At 37.7% G+C, this 21,929-nt stretch overlaps 1 protein-coding gene across 4 annotated transcripts in view; it reads right to left on the bottom strand.

Annotated features, from left to right (window-relative positions):
• LOC109107504 (protein diaphanous homolog 3-like) overlaps window positions 1-21,929 on the bottom strand; it is a 280,378-nt gene that overhangs the window by 85,764 nt on the left and 172,685 nt on the right. For all 4 annotated transcript variants that reach the window (XM_042766599.1, XM_042766602.1, XM_042766600.1 and 1 more), the window contains 5 exons: window positions 17,615-17,707; window positions 14,009-14,103; window positions 10,102-10,203; window positions 4,414-4,653; window positions 906-1,035 (listed from right to left, as the gene is read on the bottom strand). In XM_042766599.1, coding sequence (XP_042622533.1) covers window positions 906-1,035; window positions 4,414-4,653; window positions 10,102-10,203; window positions 14,009-14,103; window positions 17,615-17,707 — 660 coding nt within the window. The remainder of the gene's footprint in view (window positions 1-905; window positions 1,036-4,413; window positions 4,654-10,101; window positions 10,204-14,008; window positions 14,104-17,614; window positions 17,708-21,929) is intronic.

Below are 21,929 nucleotides of genomic sequence, written 5' to 3'. Positions count from 1 at the left end.
GGTTTGCAGCAACATGAGGGTGAGTAACAGTTCATAATAAAGCCAACATGAATCAAAAATTAACCCCATTTAGGTCTTAATAAATGTCCCTGGTCTTACTGCACATAATTCTTCCAACACATTTTTCTGAAAATTATTTCTTTTTTCATAATATTTCATACTAAAATGTAATGATGTTCCCTGCCTCTGAATTTTTCCTGTTCAGCTGATGCAATCAGCACTATACAGCCAGAAAATAACATTAACCAATAATATTACAGCCTAACAAGTCTAACAATCCAATAAAATCCCAACTAATAAGTCCTGCCCTCCATCATTATTTGTTTCATTTAGAAAAACACAAAAGTTTCATGTTCTTTATAAACAGTTTCTCTAAGGCTGCCAGACAATATAGGCAGCACATTTTTTTTTTTTTAAATCACTTTGTCTAATAATCCAGTTTGATTGTTTGTATTTGCTCTGCCAAAAACTCTCAGTCCTGCTTTCTGAAAGCATTAGGTAATGCAGTGAGTTGGTCTAGTCTTATAATCACTAGTCTTATAATTGTGAGCACACAAACACACACACACACATACATGCACACACAGGCTGACATTATCTCTGTACCCAGTGTTGCCGACAGAGCATGTGCAGCTAAATGAGGCTGTGCAGAAGTCAACACAAACTCACACACGGAAACTGGTAGAGTTCATGTACTGTACATTGTGAGTCTGACATTAAAGATCTGTTAAAGTACTCTTTTTCCTTCCCCCCCCCTCTCACTTTTCTGTTGGTCAGCCACAGAGCTAAGAGTGCTAAATGACCAGCAAACCATCCTACAAAAAACAAAACTAAACGAAATAAAACAAAACAAAACCTGTCCACTTTTAAATAGATGCTGGTTCTGTGAGTAAATGTTCCAGTACCTCGACTGGCCTGGTCCACGTGCTGTAGATCCTCCACAAACTTCAGTACTTCAGGGAATTTCTCCTCACAGATCTCTACCAGGAAGTGCAGTAGAGTGGACGTCTGATCAGCCGATTTAGTGTCCTTCAGCTGGGAGCCAAAGAAAGATAGAGAGATAGAGACAGAAGAAAAAGGGGAATTCAATTATTTTATGTGATATCAACATGAAATCAGAATAGAAAAGCAGAAATGCATAAAAAAAAAAAAGAATGCAAATATTTTGATGTTCAGAACATTTCAGAAATAAAAAAAGAATCCTGAAGCAAGCCATCAGCGTCCGCTGCCTTCACGTCTGACAAGTTAATTTGATAGTACACTGAAATTGGTGCCGGACTAGAAAAGCAAGACATTTTCATTGTCAGTTATGATTATCATTGTGGCACAAGGATACTGTCCTTTGTAAAAGGCAGTGCAAAAAGCATTTGATTAGCGTGGATAGCGCAAACATTATTAAGCTCTTCTGGGTGGTGTAGCCTGACAATTTAAGATGCTTGATTACCTGGGTGGGGGGGGGGGGGTAACAGTGATAGAAATGAAGTAAAAATGAAGTTCCAAATAGGCCCTTATGGAATGAGAGATGAAATTGGAGAAATCGACTTTCCATCTAGTCCATTTTAGTACTCAATACTATCTTCCGCTCTGCCATTTCTTTTAAATGTATGTGTTCTGACAGAGGCTTTGTGCTGGATATATACACAGGGTTCAACTGGATAATTGCAGTGTCAGAACATTTGGAAGCCGTGTGAAGAGCAAGACAGATGATGGAGAATGAAATTAGGTTTTGTTGCTCTGCCTGAAAAGGCTTCTCAAAAATCACACGTGTTAAGATAGAACAAAGAGGCCAGATTCTACAAATTACTTGTGCTTATTTCATCCAAAAAGTATGAAAATTACAATGGAACAAAGAAACCCAAAATATCTCATCTGATGATATCATTAAAGTCATTGATGTCTGGGAAATAATCTTAAATATTGGCTGTCAATCAGAAAAGGTTTCCTGGAAGGAAAAAAAAGTAAAAAATCAGTAACATTCATCGAGATTCCGACATCCATGACATACTGAACCATCCTCTGCTGATGAGATCAAACAGTTTGGCGTGTGCCACTTGCTCAAAGGGAAGTGCTTTCAAATCCTTTGACAACTAAATATGTTCGATAAACCCACTGTGAGCAAAAGAAGAAGATACTGACAGGTTAAACTCTGAAAAAAACAAACAAACAAACTATCAGATCAACAGAGGCATAGAGAGAACATCAGGAGAGGCCCTCAGGCGAGGCACTTGAAAGGCAGGAAACGACACATTTTCTTTGTTACTCCTGCCCATCAGGGACTGTATTGCAATGTGCAGATGTAGAGATGTAGTCTCTATCTCTCTGCAATGAGGACAGTTAACTCCATCAGCTCTGATGCACGAGGTCCTTAAGTGGGTTTAAGGACAGGTTTATAATGAGTGTTGATATGTAACAAATGAGCTGAAGATTTATTTAATGAATATTATAGATCACAAGTTGCTATGTATATAAATATAAACATATGCACATACAAGCAACCATTTTTAAATTTTGGGGCCAGTATTTTTTTTTTTTAATTAACAAGATTACATTAAATTGATCAAAAGAAGCAGATGCTTTCTTTTTGAACATTCTATTCACTGAAGAATCCTTTAAAAAAAGTATCATGCTTTCCACAAAAATATAAAGCAGCACAATTGTTTTCCAATACTGATAATTGCTTCTTGAGCATGACATATATAATTTAGTCACCGTAATATCATTCTAAACCCATTTGACTTGCTTTGTTGCATGGAAACTTTGACAAATGTGAGGAAACAGCACTAAAATAAACACTAAAAATCATAAAATAAAATAAGCATGGTAAGAGTAGTCTGTATGACTTGTGCTGTTTATTCTCAGTCTTCTGAAGCTATATAATAGCTTTGTGTGAGGACCAGACCAAAATTTAGGGGCATTTTCTGACCATCTTCACATGACATGGAAAAAATGTCAGTGTCGGGATTCTCCTTTTGTGTTTCACAGAAACCAGGAAGCAATTTGGGTTTGGAACAACATGAGGGTGAGGAAATAATGACTGACATTTCATTTTTGGGTTATTCCTTTATAAAAAGTCTGACTCTGAGCATGTACACATACAGTCTTTGGTCTTTTATTTGGCCTTCTAGGCAACATGATGAGCAGGAAGGCATTTCATTATCCCGGAGAGAGTCACAAATTCAGTGATGACCGTTCCCTGAGCTTTAGCACCACACAGAAGGGAAGGAGTGAAGACAGTAATGCATAAAATTGATGGCTAATAAGAAAGAAAGAAAGAAAGAAAGAAAGAAAGAAAGAAAGAAAGAAAGAAAGAAAGAAAGAAAGAAAGAAAGAAAGAAAGGAGGCAGATCAGGCCTGATAAAAAAATAAAAATAAAGCCAAGTCGCCATGGAAACCAAAGTAAATCTGCATGGCTGCGGTGGTAATTAATTATATTCCCTGGTACACCCGTGCAAAACTAGCCACCACAATTCTAAGACAACTGCTAAGGTATTCTGTGCGTAACATGGCAAAAGGACAAAGACATAATTCATTAACGTTACATTAACACACCTGACTAAACCTGTCCTCTTACCTGCAAGCACATATATGTCTGCATTATGTCATTACGCTGAGACTTATCTTTGAAAACAGAAGAAGCAGCCATAAAGTGGTTTTTGGTCTCTGCACTTTGATAGATGCCAGTAGATATGGCTATTGTGGTCTTGAGTGCTTGATAGTGTTAAATCAAATGAGATCTTCTCGAATGCCAGTCGTTTCTAGTGAGAGGCACTTTAGATGGGCCGGCCGATAGGGGTCAAGGTAACGGGAAATGTGCGGGAGGGGAGTGAAGGACACAGAAGCTGCAGCCAGATGCTCGTGCCTGCTGGTGACTCAGCTTTGGCTCCTTCACAAACTTCGGAGGAACACAAATGATAATCTTATCAGCTTCTTCCCAAAAACAGAAAGCAGGAGGAGAGCTTTTGATGGAAAATGCCCATGGTTTATGTGGGCGGGTATGCTTCTAATATGAAGAGACCCGATAAACAGATAAATAATGGCTAATAATTCACAAAATGAGTAAATATGGATAACAGATCACATAAATGACTTTAGGGCTGGTTTTACTGGATGAACTGATACCGCTGATGGAGGTTTTCATGGAATACACTTAATCTGATTGTAGGAAACCAGCCCAAAACAGCCTCCAGACTTTGTTTATTTGATTCAGAATTTTGGAAGCATTTGTTTTAGAAACGAGCAGGCTTGCATCTGACAACGCCTTCAACCACAACAGCTCCATTGAACACATCTGACCATATTTCAATCCATTTTACAGACTTATGTGTTTCCATAGACAAAATGTGGACAAAAAGTGTGCCGAATCTGTGTGGGCTTAGATATGAAACTTAAAAGGCTCTTTCTCTCTGTACTAACCTTGCAGAGTGAGCTGAGGTTAAAGCCGAAGGATTGGGCGTTCCGCGAGCCAGCGTTCATGAAGTTCCCCATGAGCAGAATGAGTTCCAGCAGCCTGCTGAAAGGTTTGCTCTTCCTCGCCTCGTCACAGGCTGCATTCACTGCCATGATGTCCAGACGCAAGTTACTCACTTGTTCTTCAAACTGCAGCTTAAACAAGATGGAGTTGAGCCTGGGCCTCAGACGCTTCACACTACTCATCTGGAAGAACAGAAAATACACAGAAATCAGTGAACCTAAATGTTTATGGAATAAAACCTAAGGGCACTTCCAAACAAAATGGTAACAGTTGAGTCTTATAATTCATTCCTGTTAAACACAATATCAATTCAACAGAAACATACTGAATAAATCAAGTTAAAAATTTAAGTTTAATAAAACCTCCAAATCAGAAACAAAAGCTTTATTCCTGAATGAAATATGCAAATTTATTGTCAACATTTCTTTCAAACCTGGCTAATATATTGGATGAATTTAAATTAGTTTATTGAATTCCATACCAATTTAAATTTTAACTAAAATCACTCACACATTGGTTAAGATCAATCATTACTTAGGTCATGTTTCTATTTTGGAAACTGATAGTGTCAGAGTAATGGTTCAAAATGTAAACGGTGTTCACTCCTCTGAAACTGATCTTTCATAATGAGTATATCTGCATGAGTGTAATTGAAACCCTACACACGTGTGTATATGTGTGTTTGTGCAGGTAGTGTACATTTCAGGGGTTAGGGAGAGGAGGGTTGAGCAGGACCTAATTTTCCCCTATAAAAACCTATTAGCTATCACAAATTAAGGATGTAATTAAGATAATACGGAGACATGATCAATATGTCTAGACCTGTTTTCCATAATCAGATATCATCTCTTGTACATACACGCACGCTGCATTAAGTCTACATGTGTGTATGAATAAAGACAAATGACAATGGACCAAAAACAAAACAAATCCAAATTCAGACAAAAAGACTGATGGAAAGAAGGGGGAAAATGAGAAGAGAAGGTAAAGAAAATAGGGCAAAGCCAAATGCCTAATTTATGTGTGTAAACATTCAGCAAACTTGTAGCAGGCATCTTCTGTGTGTGTCAGGCAGCGCTAATCTGCAATGAAACAGACTCAAATTCAAAGCTCTCCTAGCCATAAATGTTTGAGGGAGATTTGTACCCCCCACTCCCATCCCCAGCTCAGCACATACAAGGAATTATTCATTAGAGCTTCTGAAAGACAGCTAAGTAAGAATTATCAGGGAGGTTCAGTGATGCTGGAAATCACACTTAAGGAACTTCATGACACCAGACACGTGGTGCAATCAAAAAAGACAGACCGTATATTTTAACAAAGGCATAAAATGATGCTTTCATGAATGAATAAATGATAAAAAGCTTGAAGTTTACCAAACATGTTATCTTGTAGAATCTGAACTGAAAGCTCAAACAAAAAAAAAAAAAAAACATGTTCCAACAACAAAGCTCAAACAAAAAAAAAAAAAGAAAAGAAAAGATTTTCCAATTACAATTTCCCAATATTCTGAAAGAAAATCATGTAGGGTAGGACTTGATCTTATTCATCAGAATTTGATTGGATCATGCTAATTATGATAATACTGATTATGTTCCCCCAACCATGCAGCCTTGGTTGCCTCAGTAGAAAGTTGTTTCAGAAGCAGAGAAAGTATTATTCTGACATGTTCGGCGGTAAGAGAGGAGTAATTACTGATTTTGTTTGTATAACATGTGCAGAGAAATAAAGACAGTAAATAGGGTCAATTTTGCCATTATGTTGTCTAGACATTTCACTCTTCAATTAGAGTGGCATCTTCATTAGTGAATATTCTCTTTGATCTGTACTTGGAGCCTTTTCACCACCTAGTTCAAAGTTTTCTTTCTTTCTGAACAAAGCAACTATCCATATGTGGGTGTTTCTTCAATTATGGCCACATATGGCCTTGTTGACTTTAGGAATAAACTCTGTTTTACTATTCAGAGTGTGTAAAGTGTTACTTAATTTGCCTACTAATAAAGTTCTACAGTCTATTTAACAAAGTTATGTCCTTTAATTCCATCCTTAATGCACCAATCACTATCAATAATGAACCACTGGAATATGTCAACAATCTCACATACCTAGGAAGCCTCATTAGCAAGGATAACACAGCACAAAAAAACATACAAGCAAGGCTTGGAAATGCTAGAGGGGCTTTTGCCAGACTTAACATGGTCTGGAAATCTAGGCAATACAGCACCATCACAAAGCTACGTCTGTACAACAGCTTTGTCAAACAAGTCCTGTTGTATGGCTCAGAATGCTGGTGAGTTACTAACGGCAACATGAACAAGATCAGCGCTTTCCACAACGGATGGATCAGGAGGACGTTTGTATATTCTAGTCTATGAAGATCACCAATGAAGAACTTCACAAGAGAACAAAGAGCCATAGCGTGATCATTGAGACCAAGTGGTGTCACATCCGATGGCTTGGACATGTCCTCAGAATGGACCGGGACACCTGAGATGGACACCACCTGGCAGAAGAAAACAAGGGCGACCAAAACAACACGGAGACGTACAGTGATAGTAGAACAGAAGGAGATGGGTCTGACATGGGGTGAGGCATAGTACACTGCAAATGATCGAGCCAAGTGGAAATAAATCGATGATATTTTATGTCCCACTAGGGACAAAGAGGAATTAGATTTGGTTACAAATATTTACTGTCACTTTTGATCAATTTAAAGTGTCATTGCTGAATGAAAATATTCAATTTCTGGAAGAAAAAAAAAACTTCTGAATGTGTTGAATAAGGGTTTATATTAAGGGTTTGTGATATTAAACATCTAGTCTTGCGTAGCCAGTCCTTTACACTGACGGCTGAAGGTCTGGAATCCATGGCAGCTCCTTTGCCGAGATAATCCATCCACCTCACGTTTGTGGGACATGTCAAACAACCAATCACAGTTCGTTTCGTTCAGCGTCACGTTTTGGGGCTTGGAAATGTCACCACAATAACAGACTGGTGTGCAAAATTCTTGGACATATTTTAAGATTATATGCCGCAAACTTTAAATATTTCACATACTTTTGAAACTCCAGCATTTAGTTGATCCTGATATGCGCTCGTCGTCAGAGTGGTAAACACGACGACTTTCTTCTTTCGTGAGGGGGTTTGGCATCACTGCATCTTTGTTTCCAGGCAGAACGTTAAAGAACGCTACACACGTCTCCCAGAAATCCCTTAGAATTCAACCGATCCGATGACGACTTCGACACTCCTGAAGTGTTACCACTTTTGTGTCCCATATTCATCAGACGTTTAAGTCAACAGTCCATGGGCGAGACGTCTGAGGCTGAGACTATTAAACATCTGACTGTACATTAACCCTTGCATACATGTGTTGTTTACAAAAGTACATGAAACCAATTCAAATCCATCCACTCATAAGAAAACACCATGATTCCAGCCAAACTTTACTGTGCAGAGTCCTCAAGCTAAGACATTCAAATCACCCTTTAAAGTCTAAATTCAAATGCATCTGCAGACAGGAGTGGAAGTAACACCGTGCTGCCTGCCACAGCATGTGACGGTATTCAGAGGGGAACAACTTTTCAAGTGTTTCAAGTATTATTCTTTATCAGGAAGCTAAATCATCATTTCACACAACCACCCAGAGTGCCTGCTGAACAACAGAAGCATTTCAATGTGTGAGTATGTGTGTGTGTGTGTCCCAGTAGACCCTGAACACACTTGCTACGTCTCTAGTGTATATGGCCTGCTGGAAGACTCGATGGGGAACGGGACACACACCTGTTTCATCTTTCTGCCTCTATTGTCTGGCTGAGATAGTTTGCCTGATTTAAACTTTTTATTTTTGTGCACCTTGAACTAAGTTAAGGGGGGGGGGGCAGACTGTTGCTACGGTAACAGGAGATTTCTCTTCTCAGAGAGTTTTCTGGTAAGAGGTGTAATTCTTTATGCTCAGCTTCACCTGACTAAAGCGAAACAGTTTATCAGGAGCTAAAAATACCACATGCAGCCATTAAAAACATTTATTCAGAGAAACAAAGCAGATGGCTGAAATAGAAGTGTCACATATGAATAAAAACACCACATGCACACGCTTACACACAATCACTCTATATGATCTTAAGGTCCTGACAGTCCCATGCTATATTTTATGGTCTACTTAGCAGGCAGCGAACAAAAGGTTCAAAGTACTGGCTCCAGAAAAGAACAAAGAGTAGAAAACTGCTTGCAATGGCACTATGGGAGATTAAGAATTGGATAGTTCTCTGAACTGCAAATGCATAATTTCCTGCTGCCTATGCATGCATAAACCACAGTTTCATATCTCTCATTATATAATAAACACACCAAACACAACAACAGGCGCTCTGTTGCATGAAGCAACTCCCTCGTGCCTTTCTTTTACTTTGACTGATTGATCAATTATTCAGCAGTAAGCAGCATGTATTTAAACCATGACAAATCCAAACCAGGGCAAAAGACACAATGTCATGTGAATTGGAGTCTGACAATCTTTTAAACCTAAATTTCACACATCTTGACAGAGCTGAGAAAAGCTCTGAAACTGATATCACACATTCAGAGATGGGTTGTCAGAAACAATCAAATATGAGAAAAGCCTTCATTACAATGTTAAATGACAACTCCTGAGCATATTACACTGGAAAAATGACTATTAAAATTCAACTCTATCCTACAGTGATACCTAAAACACAACAGAGGACCGTAAAGTTACTGCTGATATGAGTGGGGGTTTTTTTCTTCTGGTAAAACATCATGGAAAGTAATGATAACTCTCAGTTAGATGCTGATTCAGTAACTAATCAGTGACCCAGCAAGTTCATTCAGTAAAGGATTTATTAAGCTGCTTTTAATTGGTATTGAGGAAACAATTTGGTAATCATAACTGGTAACAATTTGGCAAATCAATTAAGGGTGCACTGACATCATAAATATACTGATATTCAGACAATTATTTTCATGTTATGGCTGATTATTACTGTTATTTAATTTGTGTGCATGTTAGATGATGACAAATGTAATTTAAATGTACAAATAGGGGAGATTCACACAATTAATTGACACATTAATAGTTTCTATGGTGCTTGAGACAACTATAAGTTTAGTTTTCCCCCCAAAAAAGTGTAAACACTGGCACTTTTAAAACATTACTCTGGCCCAATCAGAAAACAGCTTGGTACTACAAATTAAACTAACAAATTGCGTGAAGCATCAATCTATAATTTAAAACCTTATTCACTAAGGGCTTGAGCAAGATCTGTTTTATTAACTACAGAGGAAACAGTAAAGACAGCTGGTTTAAAACTGTGTTAATATGTGCCAGGTCTACCATATGCATTTTCCATTAGAGAATAACAGTAAGTCTTTCTCTGTTCAGAGACACAGTACACATCTTGAGTCGTAAAATATGTAGTTGTTTTGTTTGTGACAAGAAGATGATATCTGTTTCAATTTAAAAGATTAAATCTTGTGTAGAGGGAAAGACACAAGATTGATCCTAGAAAGTTTAAATAAAGAGTGACTGATGACTTCTAACTGGACGTGTCACTAATCGTGTACACAGTGCCAACAACACAGACAGTGTGTGTGTGTGTGTGTGGAATTACCACTACTCCAAACTGCTCCGGTTCAGAGAGGTTGGCATATTCGTTCTTGTACTTGACCAGTGCGTTCAGCTGCTCCTGTTCAGGCAGGTACTTCACGAGATTCTGAAGGAGAGAACAAAACAAAGAACTTGTGTTACAAAGAATGTGTGCGACATGCATTCAATTAGCAGTTCAACTTTAACCTGCGATCTAATTGATGCTGGTTTAGTTAGTGTCTAGCAATTTAGTGGAGATCTTCATCTAAATCGACTCTCTGGCAATTAATGAAACACTAGACTAATTGAAGGGATGATGCATCATCCTGAAGAACTCAGAGGTTAAGAATCTTGCTCAAGACCAAAACGACACTTGAGCAGACCTGTGATCTCAGTAACCCTCCAGTTCACAGGTCTCCCCGGGATGGAATTGAACCTACAACCTTTACATTAGCAGGTCTATTGGGTTTCATACGGTTTAATTTTATAAAAAAATAAAAAAATTAATTTGCAGGTATATTGGGATTCATACATTTTAATTCATTTTATTTCAAAAAATAAATAGAAATGCTAGCTATAAGCATTTTATTTATTTAAAAACAGGTCATTTAAAAACATTACTAGCAGTTTTGTAATATATACCATTATCTAATTTTATTAAAATAATAGAAATGCTACCATTTGTTAGCTACTTCTTTTTAAATGATATTTACAGGTTTTATTTACTTTGATTAAAAATAGCATTTAACTAGCATTTAGATGGCAGTTCATACAGTTTATTTTAGCTAAAAATTATAATAATGCTAGCACTTGTCTTGCTAGCACTGCTAATTTCTTGTCTGGACGAGTTGACGCTAGTTGCTAAAAGTCAGAGCCAGTCTGCAGATTTTAATTTGACAAATTTCATAGAAAATTACGTAGTGTGATGGTCACAGATGGATTGATTTTGTTTAGATTCAGACTATGATTTCATCCAGTCAGTGATGTCAAACATGTTTAATATTTCAAGCTGATTTTAGAAACCATATTGTTTTCATTTGTAATGCATCTCCTAGCAACAAGTGAGGTTGTTGTGTTCGGAATGTCTTGAAAGTCTGGTAGTGTGTGATCCTCAGTCGTTTAGTGTATGAAGTTTTTCCTCGGTTTACAGAATTACATATGTATGATGTCTTGTTTTTTTTTTTTTAAATCTGTTCAAAATTTTAAAGTTGTGTTTATGATTTTGGCCAAATTCTACAGTTATAGAACTGCACTCAAGATTACACACTGGAAGTCCACCGATGTTCTATTGTACTTGGAAAAGAGTTGAAAGGAATTCACAACATTAGGCTAAAACAGCTTCATGGTTTTATCTTAAAGCATTGATAGAAGTGTGATGTTTCGTTATCCCATTGAGTGTGTCTTTCCTCTAATCCAGTGGTTTTCAAACCGGTCCTGCAAGCACCCCTAGCACCTCACATTTTGTATGTCTCCCTATATGTGACACACCCATTTCAGGTCTTGCAGTCTCTACTAATGAGCTGAATAAGGTGTGATAGATAAAGGGGACACAGAAAATGTCCAGTGCTGGGGGTGCTCACAGGACCGATTTGAAAACCACTGCTCTAAACAGTTGTCAATCTCCACTAAATCTATCTTATAAAATGAAACGACCAAAAAAAAAAAAATAAATGATGGTTTGAGCAGCAATTGAATCAGTTTTATGCATGCAATCATGTGAACAAACATGTCTATCCACAGTGTGTGTCACTCTTCACGAAATCAATAAATCGCAGATATATATAGATCTCCAGCAATTCTCATTTATTAACGTACTGCAATCTTGTTATTTTTCCAAGTCAAATCTGTAACTCACAGGTATTGACAAAGTACAACAATATAAATCCATTTTTAATTAACTGGTTATCTGTGGGATTTCAAACATGCTTTATTTGTAGAGTTAAGAAATAAAGCACCTGCTCTCGAGCCTCTGACTTCAGAAGGAAAAACTTAAAAGCTTCATATACCATATATATATGAACTTGTCTATCTCATCTCCAAATGGCCACTTCATTAGTGCACATGAACATGAGTCTAGTAGACAGATTGCCACATTCATCTATGTCACCACCAAAATGAAATATAAAGCACAGATGCAGATGGCTATTTCCGTTGCTCCCATCTCATTCATTTAGATGAACATGAGGCTGTTTTAAGCGTTAAGCAGTATAAAATAAAGCTCATTTATGGATCTAAAGTAGTGGATATTTTAAAACTATAATAGTGAATGAGAAACTGATGTACACTGAGCTGCTGAAGAATACATAAAGCTAAGCCTGACATCAGTGCTGGATGATAAAAAGCAGGGGGAAATCAAAGGGAGAGAGAATGTTTAATGTATTTATAACACAATAATGAAATGTAGAAATGTGCTAACCAAAATATTCTGCTATGCTGCTGTGCAGTATTTCTATAATGTGATTTATAAAAATCAATAGTGTGTATTGACCCAGTCAGGAGCATCTAGCATAGATAGTTTCCTTGATTATAAAGGCAGCAAATTAGTTCTGATGTGCACGCTGCATGTGTCCGGTGTAAGCACTGTGTTACTAAGTTGTTTACGGTTGCTCAGCAGCAAACACAATTACTGTTGATGTGATGTGTGGTCAGTGGTCACGCTATCACAGGTGTGTAAACATCTGCTATTTTACATAGAATTCAGTATAATACTTATTACTGTTATGAGACTTATTTTAACTCAAGTATTGCATGGTGCGAAGTAGGGGTGGGCGACATGACCAAAATCTTAAATCACGATATGACTAATTTTATATCACGATAACTATATATTATTTTTTATTTTAAAAAGGTTTTTATGATATTAAAATCCTTGATACCATAGAATTTTCATAATCCTATTCACCAATGTCAATATCAAACCAATACAAGCCTAAAAAGAGAAGAAAAAAAAAACTCAAGCTCATTGAAGATAAATACAGTCAGTGATGAAATAAGGATAAGAAACTAATTGCAAGCAATAAGACAAAAAAAATAAAATACTACACTAAATAAGAAACGCTACTTACATTGTATAAATTAATAAGTCTTACCTAGAGGTCAACCGATATTGTTTTTTGACAGCCGATGCCGATATCTTGGAAAGCAGGGTGGTCGATGGCCGATATAATTATTTATTTTATTTAATATTTAAGAAATTTGAAATCATTTGAAAATTGATTAAAAAAAAGTGTAAAATAGACATGTATAGACAGTTTATTTTAAGTTATTTTTCACAAATAAACAAATATTTAATAAAAAATGTAATTAAAAAGGAAGTAAACACTGTAACCAACAGGACAATCAGTATTCTGGGAAGTTTGTGTGCTTTGGGAATCACATTTTTTTCAAATAAAGCCAAGGTAACACTCATTTTACATATAGCACACAGTGAAAATGACATGAATATTATAGATGTTAGGCAAAAGCATGAACCACAACATAATTTGAAATCACAAGTTTAAAGTTTGTTGATCGTGCGTCTCAGTGAAGCTGAACTCTTCTCCTGTCCGTATTCAATTCACACAGACCGACCGTAACGCAGAGCACACGCAATTATGCAGGATACAAATGCACACTTCTCAAGATCTCACAGCTGGATTCGACTAAGTTTACAAGGTTTTTGAAATTAGATGTTCATTATTCATTCAAAGGTTTGTTTAAATTATATAAATGCGTATTTTCTGAATGCTGATGACAAACGAGAAATTATAATACTATAAACAGTATTCAGAATACCTGGCCTGGTTACCAAGCATCGGTTACACAAGCAGCCCATTACATGGTTGTGCAATCCGTTAACCAGGCTGCTGAAAAATGCACTCTGAATTCCTCACATTTGAGTCAGTCTTCTTTGAACATGGGCATGCTTGAAAGGTCATGAATGGTGATGTTACCTGGATCATGGGCTCAGTCAGCTGATCCTCGTCCACCTCTAAAATAATTCTCCTGATCTCCTCGTAGGGCATACGGAATGACCCCAGGAAAATGGCTAAAGGTTTTAGAGAGAGAGAGAGAGAGAGAGAGAGAGAGAGAGAGAGAGAGAGAGAGAGAGAGAGAGAGAGAGAGAGAGAGATTGCATCAAGAGCTCCCTGCAATAATTCATCAACAGGCCATACACGCTCTTTGTTTTGTGTGCATGTGTGTGTCCACTGCATGGTGATAATATCTGATAAAAAAGAATGAGCTTGATGTCTTTCAGCATTTGAAACTTACTTCAACTAGTCGAGACGAGGGCCAGACGAGAACTTCAGCAGTATCAAGATAACATCAATATATCAAGACAGCAGGGTTTTCACCTCTGCCTGCTTTTGTCACAAATACTCACAATTCCTGAGCTAAAATCGGATTTCAGAAGAATAGCAATAAAGAGAAGGTGAGTGAATGAGTTAGTGAATGACAGAAGAGCGAAAAAGGGTGAGGGACAGTGATCTGACTGCCGGGGTGTTCAGCTGGGACAGAAACATTACATTTCTCCCTTTCCCTTTTATTATAGAACTCTGCTTATTGCCACAGAGACACTCAGACAAATGAATTAGTGTAAATACATGCAAATGAAAGACAGATAAAGTGAAAAGGAAGAAGAGGGAAAAGTGGTTTAAAAGTTTAAAAAACAGGTGCAAAGAGAAGTGTGTGTGAAATAGGAAGAGAGAGACAAGACGTTGCATATAACAGCACAAGACAGGTGTTATTGTATACCTCAAGGTTCTGAGAAAGAAAGGAAGGAAGGAAGGACATAATATAGTATGGAAATAACTTTTTAATATTGTTTTCAAAACAAAAGAATCATCAAAAATTAAAGAAAACGACAAGTCTAAAACATTACATTATTTTTTCAGCTCATCTGCACTACAGGTGCATCTCAATAAATTAGAATGTCGTGGAAAACTTCATTTATTTCAGTAATTCTACTCAAATTGTGAAACTTGTGTATTAAATAAATTCAATGCACACAGACTTAAGTAGTTTAAGTCTTTGTTTTTTTTAATTGTGATGATTTTGGCTCACATTGAACAAAAACCCACCAATTCATCCCAATCTCAATAAATTAGAATATGGTGACATGCCAATCAGCTAATCAACTCAAAACACCTGCAAAGGTTTCCTGAACCTTCAAAATGGTCTCTCGGTTTGGTTCACAAGGCTACACAATCATGGGGAAGACTGCTGATCTGACAGTTGTCCAGAAGAAAATCATTGACACCCTTCACAAGGAGGGTAAGCCACAAACATTCATTGCCAAAGAAGCTGGCTATTCACAGAGTGCTGTATCCAAGCATGTTAACAGAAAGTTGAGTGGAAGGAAAAAGTGTGGAAGAAAAAGATGCACAACCAACCGAGAGAACCGCAGCCTTATGAGGATTGTCAAGCAAAATCGATTCAAGAATTTGAGTGAACTTCACAAGGAATGGACTGAGGCTGGGGTCAAGGCATCAAGAACCACCACACAAAGACATGTCAAGGAATTTGGCTACAGTTGTCGTATTCCTCTTGTTAAGCCACTCCTGAACCACAGACAACGTCAAAGGTGTCTTACCTGGGCTAAGGAGAAGAAGAACTGGACTGTTGCCCAGAGGTTCAAATTCCTCTTTTCAGATGAGAGCAAGTTTTGTATTTCATTGGAAACCAAGGTCCTAGAGTCTGGAGGACGGGTGGATAAGCTCATAGCCCAAGTTGCTTGAAGTCCAGTGTAAAGTTTCCACAGTCTGTGATGATTTGGGGTGCAATGTCATCTGCTGGTGTTGGTCTATTGTGTTTTTTGAAAACCAAAGTCACTGCACCCGTTTACCAAGAAATTTTGGAGCACTTCATGCTTCCTTCTGCTGACCAGCTTTCTGAAGATGCTGATTTCATTTTCCAGCAGGATTTGGCACCTGCGGACACTGCCAAAAGCACCAAAAGTTGGTTAAATGACCATGGTGTTGGTGTGCTTGAGTGGCCAGCAATCTCACCAGACCTGAACACCATAGAGAATCTATGGAGTATTGTCAAGAGGAAAATGAGAAACAAGAGACCAAAAAATGCAGATGACCTGAAGGCCTCTGTCAAAGAAACCTGGGCTTCCATATCACCTCAGCAGTGGCACAAATTGATCACCTCCATCCCACGCCGAATTGAGGCAGTAATTAAGGCAAAAGGAGCCCCTAGCAAGTATTGAGTACATGTACAGTAGATGAACATACTTTCCAGAAGGCCAACAATTCACTATTTTTTTTTTTATTATTGGTCTTATGAAGTATTCTAATTTGCTGAGATAGTGAATTGGTGGGTTTTTGTTAAATGTGAGCCAAAATCACCACAATTAAAAGAACCAAAGACTTAAACTACTTCAGTCTGTGTGAACTGAATTCATTTAATACACGAGTTTCACAATTTGAGTTGAATTACCGAAATAAATGCACCTGTATGTTTGTCATTGTTGGTCTAGGTGCATGGGTCACATAGGTGTTATTGGACCTTGCTGTATTTTGTGTGCATCTCATGTCAGGACTATGACATTTTTGAGACAGAAGCGGAAGTTTGTTGACCCCCTTTACCCTAGCTAATGTTTAAAATTAAAAAAATAAACTAAAACTAGGGCTGCACAATAAATTGCAAATTGTCATGCGCATCTCATCAGTAAAGCTGGTTCTGTGATTAGTAGCAAATCTCCAACACGTACGTTCAGATGGAGTGGCATTAAAGGGTTAGTTCAGCCAAAAATGAAAATTATGTCATTAATGACTCACCCTCATGTTGTTCCAAACCCGTAAGACCTTCGTTCATCTTCGGAACACAGTTTAAGATATTTTAGATTTAGTTCATGATGCTGCATTGATGCTGCTGACGTGTTATCTTTGTTATTGGGCACACCAGAAAACACGTCAGCAGCGTTGTACATCAGCAGCGTCATGAACGCACTCACAACAGACCCGGAAGAGAAGAAAATGCTGAATAAAGTCGTAATTTTTCTTATTTTTGGAGCAAAATGTATATTCAATGTTTCAACAAATTCTTACTGGAAGTGTGGTGTATAATGGACTACTTTGATGATATTTTTATTACTTTTCTGGACGTGGACAGTATACCGTACATACATTTTCAATGGAGGGACTGAAAGCTCTCGGACTAAATCTAAAATATCTTAAACTGTGTTCCGAAAATGAACGGAGGTCTTACGGGTTTGGAACGACATGAGTCATTAATGACATTTTTGGTTGAACTAACGCTTTAACTACACAGAGCCGTAGTTCACTGACAAGCTACGCAATATCGAGTTCCTTATCGCAGGCGATTTATCATGCAGCCCTAACTAAAACATCAAAAACAAAAATAAAACTTTGCAATAAATAAATGAACAAATAAAAAATAAATAAAACAAACTCTTGTTTACCCACTTTACCAAAAACAAACAAACAAAAAACCTTGTTTACCAAACCAAATAAAACAAAATTAAATTAAACAACATTGAACAAAAACAAAAATCTAAATGATGTGGAAAAAGATTACTGCATAATACGTACAGAGGTTCTGTGCTATCTTCGGGTCCAGCACTTTCAGTTCTTTGACCCTCTTTTTGATGGATTTCTTCTCCAGGTCCTCATCTTCTCGTCGAGCTGAAAATCATCATCACAATTTATCATCACACCCAAGTACATGCATGCAGAAACCATGTCCAAAAACACCAGTTTGAACGAGCAAATTCACACACAGAGTCACAGAACTGACACAGAGTAGGAAGAATTATACTGGACTACAGCAGTGGGAACACGCTTAATTTTTCACCATCACTGTCAATCACATGTGAAAAAGAAACTAGCATTTCATCTTAAAGGAAAACGCCACAGTTTTTCCATATTCCACTGTTCTTCCCTTAACTTAGACGAGTTGATACATACCTCTCCCGTCGCAGCACTTTGACCTCGGCACAGTAATATCATCACTCCTGAAAACTCCCACTCTCAGGAGTGATGATATTACTGCGCCGAGGTCGAAGTGCTGCGAAGTGTTCTTCGCTATACATTATAGTCATCATTTTTATCCGCTTAGGAAATTGCCACTGTTTATTGTGTGTCACCATACTTATTCGTGTAACTACTCATGTAACCGCCTTTAAATAGGGAAAACATGTAAGTGTTTGGTAGCTTCTAAATTCATCCCTGTTTGGATCCTAAGGAATGAATGGTGCTAAGCTAAACACTAGCATTGTGGCGCCGCGCACTACAGCAATTGAGTGCATGCACTGAGACAGGAAAGGTATGCATCAACTCGTCTTACTGAGGGAAGAACATAGTGGAATATGGAAAAACGGTGGCGTTTTAGTTTATGCACTGATGAAGGGAAGGTACTGAATAATTAAAGAGCAAAGCCTTAAGGAAAATGGATTTAATGAGGGCCCGAGGGGTTCTTTAATATGTTGCCCTCTTGGGGTCAGATGATGAGCAGGATGTCATTGTGTAAACATGTTTGTATGTTGACGAGAGAGGAGAGTCAAGTAATGTGTGCTGAGTAGAAAATAGACTTTCAAGCACCCATAATAATGGTGGTCCAGTAGTGCACAGCATAACAAGTATGGTGACCCATACTCAGAATTCGTGCTCTGCATTTAACCCATCCAAAGTGCACACACACACAGCAGTGAACACACACCCAGAGCAGTGGGCAGCCATTTATGCTGCGGCGCCCGGGGAGCAGTTGCTCAAGGGCACCTCAGTCGTGGTATTGCCGGCCCGAGACTTGAACCCACAACCTTAGGGTTAGGAGTCAAACTCTCTAACCATTAGGCCACACTTGTGGTTTAAGAAGCAGTCTTTTACTTTAGCTTGAAAACCATCTATTTGGTCGCAGTCTGGAGCCTTGAAATGCTTCAATTTGAACATATCTATGATTGCCAAAAACATTGTGTGTCTTAAATAATAACTTGTCTACGATGCCCAAAAATGCTGTCCAAGAACGTAGATTCAACTTGAACATGTCTATGGTGCGAAAAAAAGCGCTCTAGGTTCTGTAGGTTGTTTTAATTGAACTCTATGACACCCAAAAAAAACTTTCTAGGTAGGTAGCTTCAGTTTGGACTTGTCGATGATGTCCCAAAAACATTGTCTAGGTAGGTAGTTTTAATTTAAATTTGTCTATGATGACCTAAAATGCCGGGTAGGTGGAATTCACTTGAACTTGATTACAATGTCCAAAAATCCTGTCCAGGTAGGTAGTTTCATTTTGAACATGTCAAAAATACTGTCTAGGTCGCTCATTAGGTTTTGAGGCAGAGCCAATGAGTGTGTAATGGTCATGCTGAGAGAGTAAGGGGATTGGTCTTTTGCAAGACAGCTGTGAAGAATGAGATTAGAGCCACACAGCTGTGATGACTGTAGTAAATGGGGTCACACTCTCTATGTCCTGTGCGCACACATACACAATTTCAACTGTATGCATTTAGCTTGCTATGCATGGAGATTTTAGGAAGGGAGCTAAATACATTTGATATTAATCTCTCTCTCTCTTGCGTGTGGCTTTTAAAAAAACATAAAACAATGAAGGCAATGCAGAGGTCACTGACTAACAGGTTAAACAGCTCCCTCTTTAGATCCCAGAAGAGAGATAGTGAGAGATGGAGAAAAAAAAAAGAGAAAAGAGATGAGGAGAGGAGCAGATGGAAAGCAGGGGGTTTCAATACAAGTTTAATTATTTAAAACACCAGATTAAGAGAAGTAAATGCAGGACTCCAGAGAGAAGTGCATAATTGTCTTGTGCACTAATTAACATGGCTGTCTGGATACAGAGTTGAAAAACACAGGAGCAGGGTTAATCTACGGGAAAAAACCCTATGCACACAAACGGCTAACCCAGATGCATAGCTACACCACAACAGCATGAGCCTGCCTTATATACTCACACATAGCGATGGCAGTGACTACACAATATCCTACAAGCTCTACACAGGTTATACAGTCACTAGTTGTGTTCCAACCTAGTGAGCTGCCTACTGTACCTTCTGTAGACTGCAATGCATAGCACCATAGGCACACTGACGACAGGGCAAAAGTGACACCTTTTGGTCAATCTAAGGAAACAGTACGTGTATTATCAGAAAAGACAATTCCAGAATGTTCAGATAGTTTGAGGTTGGTATAATTTTTTTAAATATTTTTTGGAGGAAAAAAATAATAAATAAATAAATAAATAAAAAAAAAAAAAATATTAAATAAATTATATATATATATATATATATATATATATAATGCTCACCAAGACTGCAGCTGTTTGATCAAAAATACAGAAAAAAACCCAGTAATATTGTGAAATATTATTACCATTTTCCAAATTTGATATATTTTAAAATGTTATTTATTCCTGTGATGGCAAAGATGAGTTTTCAGCATAATTACTCAAGTCTTCAGTGTCACATGATCATTCAGAATCATTCTAACATGCTGATTTGATGATCATTATCAATGTTAAAAACAGTTGTGCTGCTTTTATGGAAATTGTGATCTTTTTTTTTCTCAAGATACTTTGGTTAATAAAAAGTTAAAAAGAAAGAATATCTTTACTGTCACTTATTCAGTTCTTTACTGACTAATAGTGGTAATTTCTTTAAAAAAATAAAAAAATAAAAAAACTTACTGACCCCAAACGGTAATGTGTATATATGAGATGGTCCCATTTTAGTTAGGATGCCATCTTAGAAGGCAGTTGTCTATGTAGGAAAGCAGACAGCAAGGCAGCTTACTAGGTTTCAGAGCCCCATTGAGCACTGCTGATCAAAGATTTTACTGATCGTCTCTGGGTGCTTATTTTCTTAAACACCCAATGGGTGGAGTCACCATGAGGGAGGGGCCACATGCAGAAAAACTCACTCCCCACACACACACTCTTACTGTACTTGAGTGGCTCTTCCACAGGTTCACTCTCAGGCACTTCAGTGAGCAGAGAGGGAATAGAGAAGATAGAGAACAGAATAAGAATGCAAATAACAGAATCAGAGACAGCAGCCAACAGAAAAAGACAGTGAGAGCCAGGAAAACAAAAGAAAATGAGACAGGAACATAAATATGAGCCTGAAGACCAAGAGAAAGTAGAGACGTGATTTCTCATTAAATTCCACAATTAATTGTTAATTATGCTAAAACTCTGGAGCAGACAAATTTAATTTGGTGAATTGTGGGATGGCTAAAACTTGACAAAGTAAAATCCTAAAGAACTAATTGTAATAAGTTGGCAAGACGGAGGAAGATCATGAAAGATTCATGTTCTCTGTTTAATTGGAACAAATTGGCTGATATATCCTATATATCATATGCAGATCTCTAAGATCAGCTCAAACACTGACAGATGTAGCACATGAAAAGCATTACAATATGCTCTTTTCTGATCGTTTCAGGCCATATAGGGCTGAGTGAATGTGAACTCCAAAAACACAAGACTCTGTACACAGCTGGAATACCGATCCGAAACACATGGCCCTCTCACCGCCCCTTCATATAGCCATCCCATTCATATCATCCCTCTTCTACAGAAAGAAAAGAAAGCAAATGTGTGTGGGATAAAGATATGCAGTATTGATCTGTTCATCATGATGAACAGCCGTGCCACCAAAACTATTTCCATTCATTACACACACACAGAGCACATGCACACTGAACACAGTCTGATGATGCATGATTCACGATGTCGTCTCTCAGAAGCACACAAAACCAAAGTGTGTGTAACGGCCTTTACTGCTCGAGTGTATAGCTAATAAATTTATGATACCATGGCCTCTTTAAAGCGTCTAAGGATTGTATTTCCCCTACCCTTAAATGGGAAAGGATGTTGTAAAGAATTTATTTTTTAAAG

The sequence above is a fragment of the Cyprinus carpio genome, chromosome A11 (assembly GCF_018340385.1).
Source record: "Cyprinus carpio isolate SPL01 chromosome A11, ASM1834038v1, whole genome shotgun sequence".
In the NCBI taxonomy this organism is placed as follows: Eukaryota; Metazoa; Chordata; class Actinopteri; order Cypriniformes; family Cyprinidae; genus Cyprinus; species Cyprinus carpio.
The sequence above is the reverse complement of the archived record's forward strand: the minus strand, read 5'-3'. Positions and strand labels throughout refer to the sequence as shown.